Source organism: Sarcophilus harrisii, chromosome 3, assembly GCF_902635505.1.
Source record: "Sarcophilus harrisii chromosome 3, mSarHar1.11, whole genome shotgun sequence".
Taxonomy (NCBI): Eukaryota; Metazoa; Chordata; class Mammalia; order Dasyuromorphia; family Dasyuridae; genus Sarcophilus; species Sarcophilus harrisii.
Window position 1 is genome coordinate 169,952,281 of NC_045428.1, and position 25,023 is coordinate 169,977,303.

General features: G+C 34.6%; 1 protein-coding gene across 1 annotated transcript; it reads right to left on the bottom strand.

Annotated features, from left to right (window-relative positions):
• Window positions 1–5,245: 5,245 nt before the first annotated feature.
• LOC100920558 (sulfotransferase 1C1-like) lies at window positions 5,246–19,648 on the bottom strand. The gene is made up of 8 exons (XM_003766936.2): window positions 19,627–19,648; window positions 18,718–18,870; window positions 16,540–16,665; window positions 14,478–14,575; window positions 10,777–10,903; window positions 8,527–8,621; window positions 5,729–5,909; window positions 5,246–5,358 (listed from the first exon to the last, which is right to left on the bottom strand). The coding sequence occupies exons 1-8, from the start codon at window positions 19,646–19,648 to the stop codon at window positions 5,246–5,248; spliced, it is 915 nt and encodes a 304-aa protein (XP_003766984.2).
• Between the last annotated feature and the right edge of the window lie 5,375 nt (window positions 19,649–25,023).

A 25,023-nucleotide genomic window follows, 5' to 3' on the forward strand; every position in this document is an offset into this window, starting at 1 on the left:
CTTGGGAACAACTTTTGCCTATAATACCACTAAATGTAAACCATGAGCAAGTCACTGAATCTCTTCATGTTCTTGGTAACCCTCTAAGATTATATATAGTGAGTTTATCTGACAAATGTATTGCAATTCATTTGATTTCATTCTTAATTTATGTGTTATATTTGTATTTAAAATATTATTCAGATAAAGGTTCCATAGGCTTCATCAATTTTCTCGAGAAATGCCTGGTACAAAAAAAGTTTAAGAATTTCTATTCTCTGAGATAATACCCACAATTATTCTCAAGTGTAAGAGATGAAATAATAGGCCTTACTCTTAATTACTTTTAGAAAATATTTAATTCTGCATTGGTTACTGAAGGTCCCAAATTCAGTATATCATTGGATTCCAGGAAGAAAAATGGAAATAGCACACAATAGTGACAATTTAATCGTTTTAGTGACACTTTATGACAATTGGAATTGTTTTTACTTTTCTTTAAAAAGAGCCAGGGAAGCAACTTCAGTGCTGATTTGGCAGCTAAGGAAGTTGATACAAAGCTGAAATGGTCACTTTGACAAATCACAGTCAGGAATGGGAAAACATGTAGGCATTTGACAAATATTTGAAGAAACAGAACTCATATGTATGGATCTGAGTTATTCTTTTTTCTGACATTCATAACATTGTCCAACACCCAAAGATGGGAGTAATTAGAATTTCCATTAAGATGAGGCAGACCAACAAAACTCTCTCCCCCTCCCTCAGTAAAAGTATGAATTTGAATATCAAAAGGGGCTGTGAATAGGGAGAGCACTTGTACTCATCCTAAAATCATTTTGCTTATACAGTATAGAAGCACCTTCTCTCTCCATCCCAAAGGATAATTAGAGCTGATTTGGCCATCCTGGCAAATTTGTTTGATCTGGCACAAAAATGTGACCAAATATGCTCATTGAAGACATCAGGGGACAATTATCTGAGTAGTAAGAGTTTGTAGGCATAGTAAAACCTGTACAATGCATTAGGACTTCAGTAGCTGATGCACAACTTCAGTGACTGATAGCTGTGCTGCTATCTTTACTGGTTCAAACATAAAGAAAGCAAGCTATTTAAGTCTGATAACTGTTGTGAACCTAAAAAAAATCCTCCTTGCAATGCCTTCATGCTTTTAAAGTTATATTCATTTTCACATTTAAAAATTTTTATTCATTATATATAAAAAGTTCACTATTAAATGCTTTGCAAATTGGCAAGACTAAATTATAACCCCATTATAGGAAAGGACTCTAAAGGCCAAATGGAAAAATTTCCTTATTTGACAGAAGAGAAAAATGAGAGCCCACAAAGATAAAGTGATTTGTTTCAAGTTTCACATATATGGTGAGGGACAGAGCTGGGACTTCAAAGCAGTCTTTATACATCTCCCACACTACCACTAGAGGGTCCCAGTGAATTGTAAACTAAAAGAAATGCAAGGGAATTTGGAGCTCAAGAAATAATGTCAGTATTATTTCTCCTCCTAGAGTAGTTTGTGTGTGTGTGTGTGTGTGTGTGTGTGTGTGTGTGTGTATTAGAAATATCCTATATTCCTATATTAATGTCTGGAACTGAAAAAATATATTAATGCTTTTACTTTGCATTATAGGCAGAGGCTTGCCACAGGCATTTCTTAATTTTTTCAGTATCTTCTAAGCATTATTCTCTGTGAGAGAGAAATGTCCAAAATAAGAGAATTTCCTCATGGCTTTGGATATCTTTCTCCTCAAGACATTTCTGAAGTGAAGACATTTACAGGGATTCAGAATGCAATAAAATTCATAATAGTATAACAATGAGTTTCCTGATTTAGGATTTATATTTTGCATCATGCAATGGGGAAAAAAAAGTCAGTTACTGGTTTTGGCTCACTGCTGGAGTGAGCCTAAAACCATTCAATATCTCTTTGAACAGTCCTCACAATTTCCCAAGTTGCTAACTGCAGTAACCTCGTTTTCTATAATTAATAACCTAATTCTTTGAGGAAACTGGGGAAGGCAGTTACTGCTGTTATGTTAGTCATTAATTTCTTTGGGGGAATGAGTAATTCTATCATTTAAGTAGACATGAAATATTTCTTATTTTTAATCTGTTTGGTAAAAGACAAAAATGAAACTCTTCTTCCCCTGATGAGATGACCTGCACATACAAACAAAAATAACAGATAGTATTGAGGAAAGAGAACTACTGATTGGATATATTGATCTGTGAATAATCTACACAGAAATGAAAACAGTCTATCAACTTATGAAATTAATCAGTCAGGACATTGAGCGAGAATGGACACAGCATGACTTATGAATATAGAAATGGCATTGAGAAGATGTTTTCAGTTATATAAGGGAATAACCACTAAGTGAACACCCGGCTTTCAATTCTAGCCCCAGGCATATTGTGATGATATCATTTAGTCAGTAGTTGATTGTAAGGCAATGGAACAAAATTAGGTTTGAAAAAAAATGTGTGGAGGTTTATTTTTTATTTTTTATTATTTATTTATTTTAATTATAGCTTTTTATTTACAAGTTATATGCATTGGTAATTTTACAGCATTGACAATTGCCAAACCTTTTGTTTCAATTTTTCCCCTCCTTCTCTCCATCCCCTGCCCCAGATGGCAGGTTGACCAATACATGTTAAATATGTTAAAGTATAAATTAAATACAATATAAGTATACATATCCAAACAGTTATTTTGTTGTACAAAAAGAATTGGACTTTGAAATAGTGTACAATTAGCCTGTGAGGAAAATCAAAAATATAGGCGGACAAAAATATAGGGATTGGGAATTCTATGTAATGGTTCATAGTCATCTCCCAGAGTTCTTTCGCTAGGTGTAGCTGGTTCAGTTCATTACTGCTCCATTGGAGTTGATTTGGTTCATCTCATTGTTGAGGATGGCCAGGTCCAGGAGAATTGATCATCATATAGTTTTGTTGTTGAAGTATATAATGATCTCCTGGTCCTGCTCATTTTACTCAGCATCAGTTCATGTAAGTCTCTCCAGGCCTTTCTGAAATCATCCTGTTGGTCATTTCTTGCAGAATAATACTACATAATATTCATATACCACAATTTATTCAGCCATTCTCCAATTGATGTGCATCCACTCACTTTCCAGTTTCTGGCCACTACAAAGAGGGCTGCCACAAACATTCTTGCACATACAGTTCCCTTTCCCTTCTTTAGTATCTCTTTGGGGTATAAGCCCAGTAGAAACATTGCAAGATCAAAGGGTACGCACAGTTTGATAACATTTTGAGCATAATTCCAAATTGCTCTCCAGAATGGCTGGATGTATTCACAATTCCACCAACAATGTATTAGTGTCCCTGTTTTCTGTGTGGAGGTTTATTAAAGAATGTTGTTGTGCTCTATTTTTGAGGCTGGAGACCCATTCCTCAGGTTTCCAGCAACAATTGTATTCAGATATATAGTTTGTTGAGTCTCCTTTCAAACTTTATACAAATTACCTTTGCTTTCAAAGAAATATGTGAAAAGCAAGTTATGTCAGAGTATGGAGAAATGAGTGGAAGAAACTGGCTAAATGATCAGATATTTGACTCAGGTACCTAGGACTTTGATACAAGGAGGAAATAAGCCTATTATAGTTGACAGGTAAAATTATAAATGGATTCCTTGGCCCTCCAAAGGAATCTTTCTATCAGTTGATTATGTCCAGGATTATTCTAGTTATTCAGCATTTAAAACTTAGTGTCAGTCATCTTGTCTTTTTCATCTCTCCAACAACTCTTGCATCTGTTATCTTTCTATTCAACAACCTGGTTCTAGACTTCTCCACAATGGTTTCCTTACACTATCAAGTCTCTTCCATCTCTAATCTGTTACTGACTTCTCTGCCAGTCATTTTCTTAGAGTACACTTTTCTGCTCAATAAAAATACACAAGTCCTTAGAGCCCTTAGGATCAAATATAAATTCCTTATTTTTCTATTTTAAGCCTTTTACAACCTTGATCCAAACTACCTTTATAGTCTCATTACACTTCTTGCTTTATAGCCCAGTATGGTCTTCAGAAATTTTCTTTTCACTATTTCTCATACATGTTAATCATGACCCTATTTTTGTACTTGTTTTCCTCCATGACTGACATACACTCTAATCTCACCCCAGTCTCTTAATATGTTTAGTTTGCTTCAAGACTCAGTGCTAGTCTCATTTTCCACAGAAGACTTGCTTAATTCTGTTAACTGCAATCAAGTATCCTTGTCTCTCTCTCTTATATGTGCAACGGCTCCCTGTTATTTCCAGGCCCAAATCTCAATTCTGCCTTCACAACCTGTCCTTTCCTGCCTTTGTAATCTTCTTATATCTCCTTTCCCTTTGTTTCTCTGAGATGCAGTAACACTGCTCTTCCTCGGACACAAAATTATCTCTTGACTCTATATATTCTCATGTTAGAGATTCTTCATTGCTCTCTCCCTTTTTATCTCTGCTTTTTGATTTTCCTTTCTCCCTTCAAGTTTTAGATGAAGTCCTGATTTTATAAGAAGCCTTTTTTCCAAACCTCCTCAGTCTTAGTGCTTTCCTGTTGCTAATTATCTCCAAGTTTTTCCTAAGTAAATTTTGTTTGCACAGTTTTGTGCTATCTTCCTTGGAAAATCTACAGCTCTTCCAGAGAATGGACTTCTTTCTCCCCTTTATTTTTATTATTAGCATTTAGTGCAAAGCTCGGAACATAGATGCTCAATAAATGACTCTTGATTATCTTATTAAATGTGTATAAGTATATGTTTGGATATATATACACATGCATGTATAATATGGGTGTTTGCATATAAACATACACATAATTATGTCCTCCAAGTTTACTTGATTGTAAACTCCTTGAATCTCAAATTCTTCTATTTTTCTCCTTTATCCTCAGTGCCAATCAATTGAGAATATATGTGTGTATATATTTACATATGCATATACACATATGTAAATCATATATATGTATATACATATTTAAGTGTGTAAACATATAAATACATTGACTCAGGAATTGTTTCATGTTTGTCTTTTATTCTCACTGCCTCAAATAGTTATTTGACATATTGTATGTATTTAATATACATTTATTAAATGATTGCTGAAAGATTAAAATATAGATAGAAATGGGGAGGGAAAAGACATTCATGGTTTGATGAATATGTGGTCGTGAAATTTAATAGGGGGGAAAAGTGTAAGGAAGACTTTAGGTAAGAGTTTATCCTATTACAGTTCAGATCTCAGTGCGAAAAGTCAAAGTGGTTCCTGCCATCTTCTTCTTGTAATCCTCATCGAATTTCTCATTCTGAGCAACAGTAAAATGATTCTTCCAGTCTCCTGGCGTTCCTAAAACAGATCAAAACAGGATTAGGGCTTAGAGCCTAAAGTTCACTTTTCTAGAATTACCGATGAAGATCATAAAGCTGAATATAGGCGTTTCAATAACAGCATAAAAATTTTATAGCTTTTTTTAGTTCACGTATAGGTTTTCATTCATCTCATCACATTTTATGACTATGATTTAGGCAAGTTAGGTAAAATCTCCATTTAAGAAAGCAATAAACTGAGACCCAACTTATGGTTACTTGTTTATTAGGGGTATAGCTGATCTTCTGATCTAATTCCATTGCTCCTTTTGTAATATAACTCTACCTCTTCACAATATGCAGGTTAACAGAATTCTTAAACAAGTCCCTCAGACCTTGAACTTACTCACCTTTTCTCATGAATGGGGAAATGGACTGGTCCATTATCTCTTTAGGAAAGGTGCCATAATTTGCCATGGGATTTTGCTTCATGATATCAAAAGAGGTGTGATAGATGATCTTGTTGAGAATTTCCTCTGATAAGTCCTTTTCCAGAAATTTTAAAATCTTCTGGATTTCCTGCCTTGGGTTCTATTTGGGGGAGTAGCCAGGAAAAATAAATATCAGATAGGGAATTTTATAGACAAATTGTCCCATTTTATCTATAAATAAAGTCATAGGATCATAGACCTGGAGCCAGAAGGGTCACTAGGGCCATCTAATGCAACTGTTTTATTTTCACAATAAGTAAATTGAGGCTCAGTAACATCCACAAGGGAAATTGGTATCAAATGTGAGGAGATCAACCAATAAGCAGTTATTGAATTCTTATTATGAGCCAAGGGATCTTCATTAGGCTCTACTCCTCTTTGAGGAGCCTCTTTGAGGCCATAGAAGCCCCCGAACTCTGGCAGTTCACCCTCACCCCTGGATCTCACACAGTATATACACTCTCTCCCTGATGCCCCTTATTTTGATTGAAAAGAATCAAAAACAGAAGCTTAAGGAATTACTTGGGAAGCCACATCTTCCTTCCTCTCTTACTTTTATTTCTGACTTTCCAGAATTCTTGTAACACGTTCCCTTCTTTTCCCCCTTCCTTTCATATTTTGTTTTGTTTTATTGGAATATAAATTTCTTGAAGAAAGAGACAGAGTTTTTTTTTTTGTTTGTTTTTGTTTTTGGCTTCTATTTGTATTACTATTTTGTATTACTCTTAGCAGAGTTCCTAACAAATAATAAATTCCTAACAAATAGTAAATGAAATTAAATGTTTATTGCCTTGGTAAAGACACAAGGAAAGGGAAAACCATGATACACATATGTATACACATATACACAAACATATATAATGTAATACACTTAATACACATAAATATACATATGTATGTACATGGGTTGATATACATGCATATATATATATATCTCCCCACATAAATACATACATACAGATTTCTATACATATCTGTCTGTCTCTATCTATCTATAATAAACACTAATCCCAGAGGAAAGGCATTAGTAGCCTTGTAGGCAAAATCAGAAACCTTGAGCAATATTTTCTCTTCTATTGTACACAGTATTTCTTGGCTCTTTCCACCTGCTCTGTAGTAGTTTTTATGTATTGCATATAATAGTTTTTTTTTTATGGAATCATCTCACCAGTCTTCAAATCTTTTATCTTAATTAGAGTGAGTTTCTTTAGAATAAAGTAATTTTGATTTTTCTTTTTGTATCCACAGTACTTTGTACAGTTCCTGATACATAGTAATATTTAGTTACCCTTTATTTATTCATTCATTTAACTATTTGTAATTTGAAGAAAAATGAGAGCAGAGAAACAACTATTCAAGAAAAGTTTCTTGGAAGATCATACAGTAAGCTGAGCAATTAAGGAACCAAGGATCATAAGGGAAAATGACATAAAAAGTAGAACAAGAGATAGCAGGAAGTCATTAACAGTGATTTAATACCTGAGTATTAGACCAAAGTAAATTTTATCATGTAATAAAAGATTTGATGTTGAAAAAGTTGGTCAATACACTTTTAAAGTTGCTTTGAGGTAAAGCAATGGAGAAGAGAATGAGATAAAAATTATGGAAAGAAAATATTCAACCCACAGGCATATGCTGAGGAATCTTAATAAATTGCAGAGTCTTAGTAAGAACCTGAGGGAAGAAGCTTCCTTTTTTAGAAAGAAAACATCATATAAAAATCAGTCAAAGACATTTAACTTCCACTTAGTGTTGAGGGGTTTTCTCTTGGGAGGCAGCCTTAGTCTCAGTTGCAATAAATAATTACTTCAAAATCGCAGCCAGCTGCTAAAAATGCAAACGTTTATTTCTCCTTCTAAATTCAGCCCGGTTAGTTGAGGCCTATCTCTCTGCCTGGCTCCAAGAGATCTTGCAGCTTTGTCCTTGGCTTCTGCCTCTGCTTCCTTCAGCCTCCAGCCAGCTCCGACTTGTGGCTTCTCAATCTCCAGTCTGTCCCACCAGAAGAAGTAACTTCAAACTTCAAAAGCTCCCTATATTTATGTGATCTCCCAAAGGTTAACTACGCCTTCTGGAGGGAGAGGGATTCTGGGTTATCTCCCAGAGTGCTCTCTAGTCCTAAGGAAGGTGAAGGAAGACTAAGCCAGCCCTGAATTCTCGTACTTGAGCTCTCTAAAGGCGTGAACACAAGCATTGTTCAATCAGTTCCACTTAGTATCTTGTTTCAAGTTCTGGCCCAAAATAACTCTAAGATTAAATTAACTCCAATGTCTTTAACACTTTGTAAAGAAACGTCTTAACACTTTAGTAAAGATTCCAACAACTTAGGAAGGAAAATGGTAACTAAAATCATGTGATGGGTAGACTATCACTTGGAAGATGGATTAAACTTAAAGTACATGACCCCAGAACCAAGACCAATGTGTGGAAATTATGAACAGAATGATACAAGCTTGATGTAAACAAAACTTTCCTAACAATTGGAATTGTTGAAAGGTGAAATAGGTTGTGTTAAACATTCATGTGTTCTGCCTTATTAGAGATTTTCAAGAAAAGTTTTGATGAGCACTTGTTGGGGCAATTGTAATGGCATCTTTGGACTCTGCCCTATGCAATCTCTTTTTTTTTTTTTTTTTTTTTTTTTTCTCTTTGATTCTATGATTCTGTGATTTGGCAGCAAGTATTGTTGGGTGAATAAATGAACATTTACTCTTACCCACCTCTTTCATGTCTTCATAGAACAGATAAAGAATTGAGTGTTTGTCCTTTTTATCCCACCATCCTTTCACATGATCATACCAGGAACCCCAGAACACTAAAGGGGAATGGAAGGATGAAGAGAAATTACCATCCATTATTCAAATTCTACATTTGAATGTACATGAGAATGTACTCAGTTACTGTTGTTTACTTCCAATTTGTTTATAAAAGGAAGACAGGAAGACTGGATTATCAAATTCAAGTAGACAATGGATCACAATAGACAATGGATCACATTTTTACAGCAAAAATAAGGTTCCATACAAAAGTGTATGGATATATACATATACAGATTTTTGTTTGTTTATGCATATGCTCATTTATGCTTAATTAGAGAAGTGATATCACATGATATAGAGATCTTTCTTTTAGAAAGACATGGTTTAATCCGTGTGTGTGTGTGTGTGTGTGTGTGTGTGTGTGTGTGTGTGTATTAGGGCACAGTTGCTTTAGGCAGCTCTCTAAATAAAATTGTTACAGCAAAGTTACTGATCTAGATTGTTAACGTTTCCTCACTGAGAATTCCCTATAATATTGAAATCATTGGTCCAGTTTGAATACACATTCACACGCACATATATACACACATACATAATACAATAAAAAAAAGAGGTACAGGAAATCTATTCTTTTAGGCACTGTGTATATCAAAGCAATCTATTCTATAGTGATTCTTCATTTCAGGAAAAAAAAAAAAGGGTTTTAGGAAAAATTTCCTATATCTCTAGAGAATTAAAAAAAACAGGAGTTGCAATCATGGTATCAGAGAAGAGACAAAGACTGATTGAAATCATAAAAAAGAGGCAAACAAACACATGAAATTGTGCTGGAAAGAGCCATGGACAACAAACCAAAATTCATGTTAAACATATGTGCTTTTGATGCTTAAGCATTTAAAGTCAGAGAGTAAGTATTAACTAAAGTATAAGAAAACAGATTTTAATACAATAATTACAGATGATTTCATACATCTATATTTTGGATAAGTCTAATAAAAAGATAAAAAGAAAGGAAATATAAAACTGAACAAATTGTTGGAGCACCCAGAGCAAAAAATCACCCAAACTTAGAGCATCTTCTAAGTGGCACTGTTGAATTCTCTCTCTTTTTCTCTTTCTCTCTCTCTTCATCTATGCATATACAAATATAAATGTATATACTTGTATACATATACATTACAGTATCAATATATTGCAAATAAATATAAAAAAGTAAAAATTGTAACTATATCCTTTCTAGAATATGCCATAATAAAAATAGCATTAGTCTAGGGACCATAAAAAATAGACACATTAATTTACAAACAGTAGTAGAAGGATAAATAATTAGTGGGCAAGAAAAGAAATAATGGAATAATTACACGAAACATGAAATAGAATGATAATGATGAAACAACATACTAAAATATATATTAAGAAAATAGAGACAGGATTAATGCACTAAATATGCATTTAAAGGTAGAAAACTATCAAAAACCTTAAGAGTAGCATTGAAGAGGACATAATAAAATCCTGAAGGGAAAGAGAGAAACTGAAAATTAAAAAAAAGCTTTTATAAATCATAAATAATTCTGCAAGCTCCTCTTTGGAAAAACTATCAAAATTAATAAACTTTTGGCCAATTTGATTAAAATAGGAGAGAATAGGAACTCCAATCTAGAAAACATGCTGAATGAAATAAAAATAAATAAACCTAGAAACAAATAAAACCCCCAAACTTGTTTTGTTTGAAAATAAAACAAAAGATCCAGAAGAAATAAAAAGAATAATAGGAACTTCTTGTGTACAATTATATGCTAATGAGCCTGACCAAAAAAAAAAAAAGAAATAGAGTGGTTTCTCAGTAATTTGGACATGAACAATTAAGGATAGATTGAAGAGGTAAATTTTTCTTTTTTCAACTTTTTTTCAATTTTTTTCAAAAATTCAAAAAATTTTCTTTTTCATTATACAATGTCATGCTTTAGTGTTTTGTTCACTTTTGGTGTTCAATCCTTGTTCTTAACCTGAAATTTGCTATGGAAAAGATGGCATAAATAATTTTTACTATTCTAATCATTTGAAGAATTATATCTTTAAGGAATTTTTATTTTATTACCAAAAAAAAAAAAAAAAATGGGCAAGTGAAAATAGAAAACCTCCTCTCTTCTTCAATGTTGCCATCAGGTGAAGAGTGAATCAAGTGACTGCAAGAACTATGTCTGCACTCACTTTTTCCTTCCATGAATTTCTCAATGAACTCCTCTAAGGTGTTTGATTTAGGTAGGAGAGGAACTGTTTTTGAGAAGTAGTGGTAAGACACCACAGTATCTTTTGCATTTCTTGCCACATAGATGATCTGCAATGGATGTCAATGTAAGAGAAGATGCTAAATGTCAGTGAGGGAAAAGAAAGAGTGAAAAGGAATGTTTATGTTCAGTATGAGGAGTTTCAAAAAAGCTGCTTTGATTATCTCTTTTGACTATCCCATTTTATCCAGTATTACTGAGGGCACTAGGAATAGAGAGCCTGTCAGGGGCAGTCTGTGATATGAGGTAAACCTCTTCTTTTCGTCCAGGTAGAAATATTTATCTAATATGAGACAGAGAAGGGATAAAGTACTTAGAACTTAGAAATCCAGCTTCAGTTCTCCATCATGAATTCATCTGAAGATGAAAATGGGAGTAGTGCTTTGTGAATGGGGGGAATGGCGGGAAGTGCTACCCTCATTTTCTCCTCCATATTCATTCATACATATATATATATATATATATATATATATATATATATGTGTGTGTGTGTGTGTGTGTGTGTGTGTGTATAAATACATACATATGTCTAGTTTATTTGCCTACTTTAACTTTTTGTCATTTTTTTGTTTTCAGTCATACTTTTCATGACTCCTTTTGGCATTTTCTTGGCAAAGATAGAGTTTTTTACAGCTCCTTTTATAGATTAGGAAACTGATGTAAACAGTGTTAAGTGACTTGTCCAGGATCACATTGGTAGTAAAGGTCTCAGAACAGATTTGAACCCCTAGTTTATGTCGATCTTTTTATGTTTTTCTTAATTCCTCTGTTTGAACTCCAAAGTTTTTATTCAGTTCTGGGCTTTTCATCAAGAAAGCTCAAAATTGCAGTATTTCATTCCCTTCCCCCCAGTATGATTATACTCAGTTTTGTTGGTTAAGTTTTTAATTGGTTAAACTTAAATAGTTTGCTTTCTATAATATCCTATTCAAAGCTCTCCATTCTTTTATAGAACTGATTGCTAAATTTTGTATGATCCTGACTATAACCCTTGGCGTTCTGAATATTATCTTTCTGGATACTTGCAATATTTTTTCTTTGACCTGGATTCTCTGAATGTTGGCTTTAATGAGATGACCAGAGGATTCATTCTATTTCCATTTTATGGTTGGATTATTTTTTTTAAATTAATTTATTTAAAACTTAAATAGAAAATAGAAAAAGAAAAAAATTTCCATGTGCACTGAAGAACATGAGAGGATTCAAAATATAAACCAATAAATTTCCATTTCAAGAAAATCTATATAATAAATACTACACATTGTGTTCAGAGCTGTCCATCTTTTATTTGCTTCCTTGTCAGTTTTCTTTTCTTCTTTAATGTGCACTTTTTACTTAATTCATTCCTCTCCCCCCTTCCCCCAGGTTACAGTTAAGATGAATACCAGTTGATATAAAAATTCCAACTTCACCCATCTTATGTTAGACTATTTTAGCATCCATTGGTCACACATACTGCAAGGTCTCTGTCTCCCTTTACAGACCATTTATCTGCCTCTCAGTCTCCTTGTATCAATATCATCCCCTCACATGAAGGGATCTATTCTGCAGGTCAGAATTAAATCCCCAGCATCCCCTAGCAGTTGGCTCCTATAACAAATGTAGGCCCATTTTTTCCTGAATCCACAAAGATACTCTTCTCTCATTACCATCCCTTAATATGACCCTGGCCTGTAATACATTTCTTATCATCCTCCTGTTCCCTTTCCTCTCTCTCCTCTTTCCTCATCTATGTTAAGAAATCACAATCATTTGTTAATGCTCAATTATTTTTTTTGCGTGCGTTTTTTCAGCCTACATTCTGACTTCAGATCTATGTTACCATCAGACTGTGCACACTTCCAAAGGGAATTTCTGAACCAATTTTGTTATTTTCTCAGTGAATATAGTTTGGCTCTACTTCAGAGTCACAGGGACAACTCAGACTGGAATCCCACAAGCTTTCAGTACTCCCAATGTATTCTGATCCAGGGCAAGGCCAGATTGTTACCTCCCATTCTCTGATCTCAGATGTTCAAAGTAATAACCTGGGTTTGGTCTGAGAAACAGGAGACTGGTCCTTGACTCAGACATTATCAGCCAACTGGGAATCTCTGCTACTTCACAATAAAAGTGCTGCATGACTGCCTTTGGTTTAGGATTCTTGACCTGGTTATACCTCTACAGACTTCAACATGAGATAGAAACTGGAACTGAGCTCCTGTTCTATATCTGGATTCAGAGACAGATATTAATAATTCAGAAGTTACTCCTTGCTGGGTTTATATTGCAGGTTATATATGCCATCTATTTGCTCTTTAGCCTGCACTGCCACCCTTAGGCACAGGTGCCTTGTTGTATCAGGCCTGGATCTGTGATTGTCAATAAGTCAACACATCTTTAAGTTGGCATCTTTTTCTGCAACCTGCAAAAAGTCGCTTCTATTATCTAACTGAGACTATTTTTTGATCTCCAATGGTAGGAGGCTGAACACCCAAGAACCATCCAGTCAGACTCCTTTCCAGTGTTAAAAAGACTTGTCGGTTTTTCTGTGTGTATTAATCCGGGCTTGGAAAATGATTCACTTTGACTTTTTTCTTGGGTTTGCTATATGGGGTTCAGTCTGATTCATTTGCTTAGATGGATTTAAAATGGGTGAAAAAGCTCATAATTCTTCCTGGTACTCCACCTTTTTGGTTTAGTGTGTATATGCCCTGACCCAGCAATACCATTACAAGGTCTCTTACGGAAAGGATTTGAAGAAGGAGTAAGACAACTTATATTTACACAAATATTTAAAGCAAATCTTTTTTAGTGGCTTTAGCTGGAAATTAAAGATTTTCTATCAACTATGGAATGATTAAACAAAGTAACACATGTGAAATAACAAGCCTCTAATATGCCATATAAAATGATGTAATAGAGTTTTCGAATAAGATGGAAAGTCCTCTTTGAACTGACCCACAATGAAGAAAGCTGAAGTAAGGACAACTAATGATATAAGAACATTATAAACATGATTAAACTGAAAATCTTTAAAAAAAAAACCCTTCTCAATGTAAATGATCTTACATGATTCTAGTGAACTTATGTTAAAGAGTAGAGGATTATTTCCTGATTTATACCATATATATCACTAGAACAAATTCTGGCATTGTTGAATGATCATCTTTAGATTAAAAGAAGTAATTTATATAAAGGGCTTTGTAATCTTTAATGTAGCATATAAAAGTTACCTATTGTTCTCTTTTATGAATGGAGAACAGAGATAACAAAAAAAAGAAGAAAGAAAACAACTAACATTTACACAGATATTTAAAGCAGGCTTTTTTTTTTTAGTGTCTTAAACTTATAAACTAAGGGTGTTCCATTAACTGGAGAATGATTGAGTGGAATCATACATGTGAAGTAAAAAGATAATTTTCCATATGAAATGGTGAAAGTCTTCTTTAAACTGAATCGGAATGAAAAAAGCTGATGTAAGGAGGATAATTAATGACATAAGAACATCACAAACATGAGTAAACTGAAAATCCTTAAGAAAATTGATCAGTGTTTTCAGTGAACTAATGATGAAAAATGTGATCAAACTTTTGGCAGATACATGAAAGAGCAAGGCAGATTTGAAATACTGGTTGATCTTACTTTTGTATTATGTTTCCAGAAGGATGGTGGCAACATCTGGACAAGGAGATGTGTCTTCAGTGTTCTTGGAGAAGGCATTTTCATAGCTAGCTCCAGGCCTGGAAAATAATACAGTGTCATTCAGATTTTCACTGCTTCCTTCAGTTATGTAACTTTTGTGGTACTGTTTTATGGAAATTTGAAATCAGATATTTAAGTGAATATAAAGAGGTTTTTTTTTCTCCTGTCTCTGCCTTCCATTCCAAAAATAAAATAATAGGTAACCATATATGGCACATTAAGATTTGACAAAGTATTTTACATAATTTCTTTTGATTTGAAGATGATTTCCCAGCAATACCAGAATCTGCTCTAGTGATGCATATTGTATAGCTCAATAGATAATTCTCTGCTCTCTAATGTAAGTGTAAAATCATAGGGCAGAAAGTAGTTTGTAGATCCAGAGAAACTTGCGAGTTCTGGCAATTGATTATGTTTTTTCAGCCCTATCGTGGGTCATAAGGAAAGGCTAATAGGACAGAAGAGGTCACTACCCTTAGATATAGGAGGATGATACAGGTGATCTCAAAAGCTCTGGAGTTATGAACTATGAAGTGGGTCAATTTCTTTAGTTCCTATCTTCCTATGGTTTAAAAATAATTAGAAATCCATGTGAGTTCAGGAGTCAGGAATTTATTGTTATATTAAAATTTAGCTTTAATTATAATTAATAATAGATACAAGCCTTCTATTAGTAAATAGATCCAAGCATGCATCTGAGTGTGTGGGGGGGCTAGTTATTCAATATTAGTGGCAAGAAGCTGATTAAGATCTTTTGGCTAATCCATGTATGCTTGCATCCTAATAAGGAAAATGACTTTGTTTTAAAAAACTGAAATTTTATGTGTATCTTACAAGGCCTATAAGAAGCATGCCACATGATAAGGATTTAGCCATTATTCCTAACATATCTTAAATTTTCTAAATCTATATTTCCTACCCATATATACATTCACACATATGACATATCTACACATCTACATATAACATATATCTACACATGTATCTACATATAACATATCTACACATAACTACTACATATAACATATATGTGTGTCTACACATATCTACACATATGTGTATCTATGAATCTACATATCGACATATAACATATCTACATATCTACATCTACATATAGCTACATATCTACATATGTATCTACATATCTACATATCTACATATAACATATATGTGTATATATGAATAGGTATATTCATATATAATATATACTCAAATATATTCCTAATTCAAATAACCTATATATGTATGCATGTATATATATAAATATATGTGATTTGTTGTTATTGTCCCTGCTTGTCTGCAAGCATTTTTCATGTCCTCAAGCTACCAGTTTCTGAACCTTGGCTCATTATGGCTTCCTGCATCTTATATCTTCTTTACCTGTTCCTAACTATGGATGGTAATAATCATGTACATACTTGCTTTTCAGTTAATTGACTAAGCTGAAATTTCAGGTCCTTGGTTTAATATACAAAATCTTACCAAAGTACATTTCTATCCAGTTGAGAGGAGAAAAGTACTCTAGGAGTGAGAATTTATTCTAGAGTAGTTCTCAAAGACTGGTTTTGGTAGAGAGCCTCCACAATTTAGGTGATCCAGGTTTGATGAGTAAAAAGTACACTAACTATATTTGGTCACAGTAGCCTTTGGTTTTAAATCTGTGACAAGTCACTTTAAGTTCTCTGTGTCTCACTATCCCTATTTATGAAATGGAGTTAATAGCTGTTCTATCTATGTGACATAGTGAATAGAGAGGCAATGTGAGGGCCAAGAACATCATGGTTCAAGTTTTGTCTATGACACTTAATAGTTGTGTGACATATTCAAATTTTGAATGCTTTAGGTAACTAAAATTTACAGAGAATGTGCCAACCTCCATTGGTAGAGTCATCCTCCCTTGTTTTTGGAAAGAGTTCTACTTGAGAAAAGGTTGTTGGGTTCAGGATCCCAATTCTAAGTTAATCCAACTGTAATTGAATAAACTTACCAGGGGGGAAAAGACCTGAGTTGACTGAAAGTGGTTTCCACTCAATTAGAGGTTGCCTAATGTAGATATTAGTTCGCTGGCACTTCTTTACATTTCCATTATTTTGAATCATATCCACAATCTCCTGCACCCAAGTTGAGCCTGAAAGAGATTATAGTTGTCATTCTTTAGTCTTTTTATTTAAAGCATAATCTAACAATGGAATCCTTTCATTAATTTAAAAAAGGTATGCTGACCATTTGCTATGTGCCAAGATTGTACAATTTATTCAATAACATTTGTGTAGAATACTGTGTTGGACCTGATGGGTATAAAATATTTAGATAAGTAAATCAAAAGGATAACATAAAAGTATAGATAAGGACAAGATAAAAGGATAAGATAAAACCAAAGATAAGCAATGTTCAATAGATCTAAAAAGTGCTTTAGGAAGTTCTAAATTAACTATTGTATGAGTCCTGAAAAGAAAAGGGGTAAGAAACTTGGAGGAAGAGAATATGTATGCAATTGTATAGAATGCTTCAGGGTAACATTAAAGTTGGATTTTAAAGTATGGGTAAGAATAGTAGATGAGGTCAGGATGAATATTCTAATTATGGGAACTAAATAGCTATGGGGAATAAATAACTTGAATAAAGTCCTAGAAGCAGAATGGTATTTGAAGCATTTAGGGAAAAAAAAATTATAGAACAATTGAGTTGGAGTTGACTTTTGGGAGGGAGACATAAGTTAGGCATTCATAGTGCTCAAGGGTGTTATTTTTAAAGTAGATAGAGTCCATACATGAATAACTATTAAAAAAAAAAACTATTATAAAACAAGGAATTAGAAAAAATATATTGAAGTAGTTAACTTGTGTTGGAAGGCAAAAGACCTAGGTTAGAATGGTACTTTTGACATATCCATCAGGTGACTATGGGCAAGGGACTTACAGCTCTGTCTATAAGAAATGACAGAAGATCTAACTTCAGTTTCATCTTATAGGAGAGTAGGTGAGGGAATTTGTTTCCTGGAAGGAATATTTTCATTTAGTGAATATGGGAGCATCCTCTGACTTGTATATCTCGTTTCTTTTTTGCACCCACACAGCTGCCACTTTAGTTCAGGCTATCACTTTATAGCCCCAGATTATGTCAAAAAATCCTATATGTTCTTCTTGCCTAAAGTCTCTCTGTAGAGCAATTCATCTTCCTTAGTACTGCTAAGGTTATTTTTTATAGTCCCAGATCGCTCCTAAGAGTCCTGCACTGAATTAGCTCTACTGATTTATTATTATTAATCCATTTTCATCTTTCTTTTTTTGTCTTTACAATATTAGAAAACACAGCCCCAATTTTTTTTTCCAGTCCTGTTGGACATTACTCCCTGTAGCACTCTGTCATCCGGAAAGATTGTATCATTATCAGTTACTCACACATGATATACCTTTTTTGGGTTGTTCCACATGCATTTAAACAATGCCTTCCTAATTTCCATTCCATTTTCCATTCCATAGAGTCCCTCTATATGCCTTAAAAATGCCACACAACACTTGGGAGCCCAAGTCCTCCCTCCCAAACATGAAAGGTGAGATGCTCTAGTGCAAGCACAATAGTATCCAGCCTTCCACTAAAGGGAAACCCTTCAAATCTCTCCAAAATATTATTAGGAGAAGAGTTCAATTTGAAAGTATCAGAGCTACTCCATGGCTGGTGATTATTATTTTAATCAACTTCATTCTGGAAAATATAATGTAATCACTATACTAAAGTATTTCTGTTCATTCTAGAGCATAACCTATGTATAACTGTAGAACTATCTTCCTCCATTCTGCCATATCATTTCAAGTTCTATCCTCGACACCCAAGGAAACTAGTATGCTCTCCTCTGATTACCAAGATCATCCTACATAGGCTTCACCATTTTCCCAAATCTCATTCTGTAGTCTTCCTTATTACTATATCATTTCTCCCTCTCTAATGTCTCTCTTCAAAAATGCTCCATTGCCTTCATTAAGAAGAGCTCAGCTAGTTGTTAAAAGGAAAATAAAGCAAGTTCTTGGACTTGTAGAGTTAATCATAGCTGGACATTTTTGCCTTCTTACCCATGGCTAGTTTTAGAGTAACATGACAATCTATTAGAAGCTCACTCCTTCTATATCTGTTTGAATAAAGCTAGATTTATCCATAGTACCAATGATTTTCTTATACTTGCCTGCTTTTGGGTAACTTGCAATGAGTAGATCATTGGGCTTGGCTTGGAAGTTCCAAATGTTGTCCCAATCATCATATATTAGCTTGGTCAGAGGAACTCCATTGATTTCTTTGATTTCCATTTCTTCTACAAACTCTTCATTTACTTGTGCATCTAAAGACATTGTGCAGCAGCAACTTGCCAGTTCCTTAAAAGAATGTGCACACTGGTCATTTTCTGTATTCAGTTTTAATTCCTTTCTTTCTTTTTCTGGAGGACATATTTTTTAACAGAGAAACCCAAAATGATCTGGTGTTTTTGGCTAGTCTTATATAGAGGTGAAACATGTAGTGCTCATGATTTGAAAAAACAAAATGCTTATTGATTTTTGAAATGTTCATCAGGAACAAATCTTTTTATCCCAAAATGACCTTAAGAGAAGAAATAACATAATTCCTTAAATTCCAAAACTGGCGTAAAATACTTCTTACCAGTTTGTGACCTAATTCAATTCACTCTGGGTCTCAGTTTACTAAGTCAAATGAGGAAAATAAGATATAGAAACAAAATGACATTAGGGAAATGCTACTCTATTTTCCTCATTTTATGAATAAGAACCCTGTGGGGCATAGATGGTAAGCAAATTTGCCAAAATTCTACAATGGGGCAAACTTTGATAAGAGTGGTTAGGAAATGAGAAAAAGAAGTCCTAGATGTCTGATGGAGGGGAAGAAAGAACCATTACAAACTGAGGCCTTTCTTTAAGGTAGTGCAGTCAGAGGCTATTCATAAGCTATACTTTTACTTGCCCTACATTTTATTTTCATAAACTTGAAATTTGGATAAAAAGAAGACTGAGTCAACTTTGCAAGTGACAGAAATCTTAAAAATATTGAATATAGTTCAATATCTTATTAAGGGTCAAATAACTAGTAAGTTTCTGAAGAGACATTGAACTTAGGTCTTGAACACTGTAAGCATTCTATCCAAGTTGTTTAGATTGAAAATATATTTTCTCTTGCATTCATATGTGACCTAGATGAGTGTATTGCCTGCAGATTTATTCAACAAAGGCTAACATTTACATGGAGCTTTAAGCTTTATAAAACACTTTACATATATTGTTATTTTATTCTCACAAGAACTCTGTGAAGTAGATGTTTCTTTTCTTCACATTTTATTGATGAAGACACTGAAAGAGAGAGAGAGAGAGAGAGAGAGAGAGAGAGATTGAGATTAAGTGATTTTTCTCAGGGTTGCATAGTCAACAAGTTCCTGAAGTAGAATTGAAATCTAGGTCTTCTTATTCCAATTTTATCTCTATCCACCATACCATGCCTTGTTCTGTCTATGGTTTAGTCAGTTTTTTTTTTTTTTTTTGTTTTTTTTTTTTAAGGTCAAAGGATTAAAGTCTTAGTTGAATGGAACATGAGAAACAATCTAATTCAATTAGTTTAACTCCCTTGTTTTTTAAAGTGAGGAAAATGAAACCTAGGTATTTAAAAGACTTCCCCAGGGTCATATAGACAGTTAATGTCAGAGGTGGTCTTTAAACTCAGGCCCTCTGACTCTTTCCACTAGGCCTAATTGGGGAGGTAGCAACAACTAGAAAAGAGAAGTACTAGGAAAGGGTCAAATGTGATACATGAGAAATTCTTTTTGGCTCTCTAGTTCACCAAGAATTTTCCTCCTGAAGCAATTGGGATTAAATGACTTGCCCAAGATCACACAGCTAGGAAAGTGATATTCTTAAAGCACATTTCTGACCATACCATTTCCCTGATCAAAAAGTTTCAATAATTCCTTATTGCCTCTACAATAAGATGTGAGTTCCTTTGTTTGGCAAAACACTTAGTAAGCTTTAATGTGGCATATAAATGTTAGTTATTAATTATTAATGTATTGCTGAGGGTCCAAGAATTCAGAAGACTATTATTCTTTCCATGGAATTTCAGCAATTAGGTTATTTCTTGCAACTATTCAATGGCTATTGAAAGTCTTGGGAGAAGATAGAGGAGAAATATCCTTCTATTCTCAATGGAATGATTGAACGATGGAATTTAAGTCCATGTTCCTCCAAGTATTAAGTTTTGTTTTTATGCACTAACTTCCCAGGAAGAAAAAAACCAAACCCAATATATACAATACTCACAGATTGATGAAGCCTCTCTTGAATTCCCTTTGGGTTTCTTGATTTCTTTATGTAATGGGCTGAAGGTCGAGTTGATGCACTGAGGTCCCAAGCATGTGAGGCTAAATAGTAATTGGACCATACTCTATTAATATATATGTTTGGAGAAAGAATGGCCCCGCCCACTCTTTGTGCAAGTCCTGATGTGTTGTATAGGAAATGAAGATTTTGGTGGATGGAGGCAGAGGAGTGGAGAGAGGCAGGGAGAGACTGCTGAGTGGCTTCTTGTCGCGGCTGCACACATTGCTATCACAATCCCCCCTTCACCTCTGATCCCCCTTCACCTCCCATCTTTCTTCACCTCCACTAAGAATAAAGATTGAAGATTTTCCCTTAATCTGAATTCCTGACTCCAGCTGATTTTAAATACTCAGTCATCACATCTTTACTTTATCTTGTAGGGGTTTTGAGTTTTGGGGGGCTTAGGGCTAGAAAATCAGTCTTGAATTCAGAATTTTCCTTTGTTGAAATTCCTTTGTTGTAGTCTGGTGTCACCAAAATGATGTGTGACTATAAGAGAATACTAGGGAAAACCACTCTTGTCTTAATCCTGTCACTTACCTCCTAGATAGAGGAACTGCTAACACTGATCAGGTTACTTTACCTGTGCTCATGCCAAAGGAAGGAGGAAGTGATAAGTTCAGTCTTTTCATTGTTTCCCTTCTGGATTATTTTAAATCTAATTGTCCTCAGAAGAAGGAAGAGAGATTAATCAAACAATCAACTTATCAAATCAACAAATATTTGTCATATTCCTCACATACAGTAGATAATTTATCAGGCTTTGGAGTTACAGAGATAAAAATAATAATTTCTGCCATCAAAAAATTTATTCTCTTGGGGGTCAGAAGGAGAACTGAGAAACACATAAGTGAATACAAAATAAAGTAAATTAAATATAGAAGAATGTAACATAACACTGTAACGGCAAAAGGGTAGATGGGTCTGTGGTCAGGAAAAGCCTTATGTAAGAAGTTGCATTTGAATGGAGCTTTGAGAGAAGTGAGAGAATCTAAGATTCAGAAGGTGTATTTCAGGCATGGGACCACTGGTGCAAAAGCATGAAAATAGGAGATGGAATAATATATGTGAGGAATGGCAAGAGGGGCAATTTAACTGAAATGTAAAATTCATTATGGGGAGTAATGTGTAATAAAGAAGGAAAAATGGGCTGGTATACTACTATGAAAGGCCTTAAATGTCAAACAAAGGAACTCACATCTTATTGTAGAGGCAGTAAGGAAATGGTATGGTCAGAAATGTGCTTTAAGAATATCACTTTCCTAGCTGCATGATCTTGGGCAAGTCATTTAACCCCAATTGCTTCAGGGGGAAAAAAGAATATCACTTTGGTAATTGGATGGAGGATGAATTAGGGAGGGATTATTGAAGAAGAGAGTCTAATGAGTAAAAAGTGAGCAAAAAATAAGAAAAGAACTTGACATAGAAAATTTTTATGGGAACAAAGAGAATCAACATACAAACTTTGAAGATGACAACATTGTCAAAATGGCTACATTTGAGACCTCATTGAAAATGTAATTTAATTTCAGGAACAAAAAGAATTCCTAGAAGGGCTTATAAAGGATTTTAAAGAGCAAATTAGAGGGAGAGAATTCTGGATAGATGGCAGAGTAGTTCAGAAAATTTCTAGCTCTCCAGGTGTCCTCCATAAACAGAATAAATTTGTGCTTGCAAGCAAACAGATTGGTGGAAAAACAAAAAAAGACTTGGGCTCTATAGAACAAGGTCCTCCTGAGACAAACCAAGTAGACCCTGGAACAGGGTGAAATGCAAACACCTCTAGGCTAACTCCATAAAAACAGACAGCAGGAGCTTTGAGACTATGTGGATTTGGCTGGAGCCTTAGCTGGAACCACAAGAGCTTTCACCTTCTGGACTGTGTGGAGAATAGAGGATTTGAGACTGGGACTGGGTCTGAGAAGGCCGGGGGGAACCTCTGCTGATTAAGAACACCAGGCCTGGCTGTGCTATTGAGAAATAGGCCTGGGCAAGAAGGAACCAACACTCCCAGTGAGTGCAAAAGCAATAGGGCAGGGACACTTTTTAGCTGTGAGCACTTGCAAAAGGATGGAGCTTTTGGTTTGGGTTTCTAGGTCAGAGGAAGAACTCAAATGAAGTTAGAGGCACCATCTTTCCCACCCCAGTATAAGAGGTGCTTAATTAATGAATATTTTTCATTAAAAAATGAATAGAGAAAGAAGAAAAAATCCAACTATACAAACTTACTTGGAAATAGAGAAGACTCAAGTTCATCTTCAGAGGAGGACAGTGAAGTAAAAAAAAAAAAAAGAGCCTATTTTACCACAAAGAGTAACATTAAATGGTTACCTGCCTAAAAAGAATTTATAGAATTCAGCAAATATTTTAAAAATCAAGTGATAACAATTGAGGAAAACTAAAAATAAATAAAGACCATATTAAAAAAACAAGATTATGAAAAAAGTTAACTAATTAGAAAAGAACAGTCTTGAAAAAGAAAATAATTCTTTGAAAATTAGAATTGGCAAGAGGAAGAGAGTTATAACAAAACAAAATATAATGAAAAGATAGAACAGAAGGTGGAAAATAATATAAGAAAAACAACAGATCTGGAAATCAAGAAGAGAAGATATAAGAATAATTGGACTACCTGAAAGCTTTGACCAAAAAAAAAGAATGTAAGGGTCCATTAGAGAGGCCAGGCAAGCATAGTTAGGATGTAACACAGGTCTATGGCCTGGAGATCCCCAGACATGATTGACCATGAGTGCATAGGGACTTCCTTCGTGGGTGGGATCTCCAGCCACAGTGGGAATCCTTAACACTCTGAAATCGAGTCAGGAACTGGAAGTGTCTTTGTCTCTGACTGCCTGTGCCTGTGACCTCCTGGATCCCATATAAGCTCAGTGGAGGAGAAGCCCAACCCTTTTTCACCTGGAGTGTGGCTAGGTGGGGGAGAGACCAAGAGAGTGCAGGAAGTCATAGAGTGAGATGTAAACCACATAAATAAAGTCTTTAAGCTTGCCTGCTAAAACTCCCGGCTGCTCTGTTGTGCTTTAACTGCGTCCATATGAGATAGCAGCCAGAGGATTTCTGAAGACCTCAGGAAGAGGTAAGATTGATTTTAATATTTACCAGAGATTTCTCTGACGCCCTGGGAAGCAGGAGAGACTGGCAATAGCGAATGCAATTATACCATGTTGCAAAAGAACTTTGACACAATTGTGTGGTATAGCAAATCCAATTCAAAAATACTGAAGAGATATCTCAAGTGAAGAATAGAAGTGTTTATTAGAATCTCATGAGAAGCGGATGGTCTACTAACTGTAATCACAGAAAATGGAGGTCAGTTTCCACAGAGGCTGAGGGGGCTTATATAGTCACAAATACAAAAATCCATGACATCTCCCCTTTCCCTCATCGATCAATTCTCACTTCCCTGCTTAGTGGCACAAATTCACCAAATATCCAGTCCAGGCCCATATGGTCAATTTTACTGTTGGCAGGTGTGTTTTCCTAAGCTTATGAATTTATGGTTTGTCATTTTCACAAGGTTTACAACTGTTTACTTGAGTCAGTATGAAAATCCTATTTCATTTTCCCAAACCCCTCAGATAAACTGAATCCAAATTATAGGTTCAATCTACCTTAGTTAATAATTTTATCAGAAACCATATAATCCCCCACTGTGGTGGATAAGGAGATTTGTTCAGAGGTAAGTAATCCATTAAGCTAGAATAACCAAAAAGAATCCGTTTACTTCAGGCTTTCTCAATCAACAGAGATTAGCCAGTTTATAGATTTCTCAAAATATCTCCAGGTCATTAAATAATTAGATTCTTCCCTAAGCAGTTAAGTAAAGATCCAGGAGATCACCTCAGATGTTTCTACTAGAAGAGCAAGTCTGAACCACTCTTTCCTCCAGCATACTTTTAACTTTGTCCCTGAGCCAACTATAGGAGCAAGCAGAGTTTTCATTTGGTTGAATTATTTCATTTAAATGTATTGGTTAGTAGTCAGTCATAAGAAAAATATTCCCTCTCCCCTCCAAGAATAATAATGTGAATCTGAACATCAAAAGGGGCAGAGAGCAGGGAAAGCACTTGTGCTCTCTGACCTTGAGCAATTCAAAC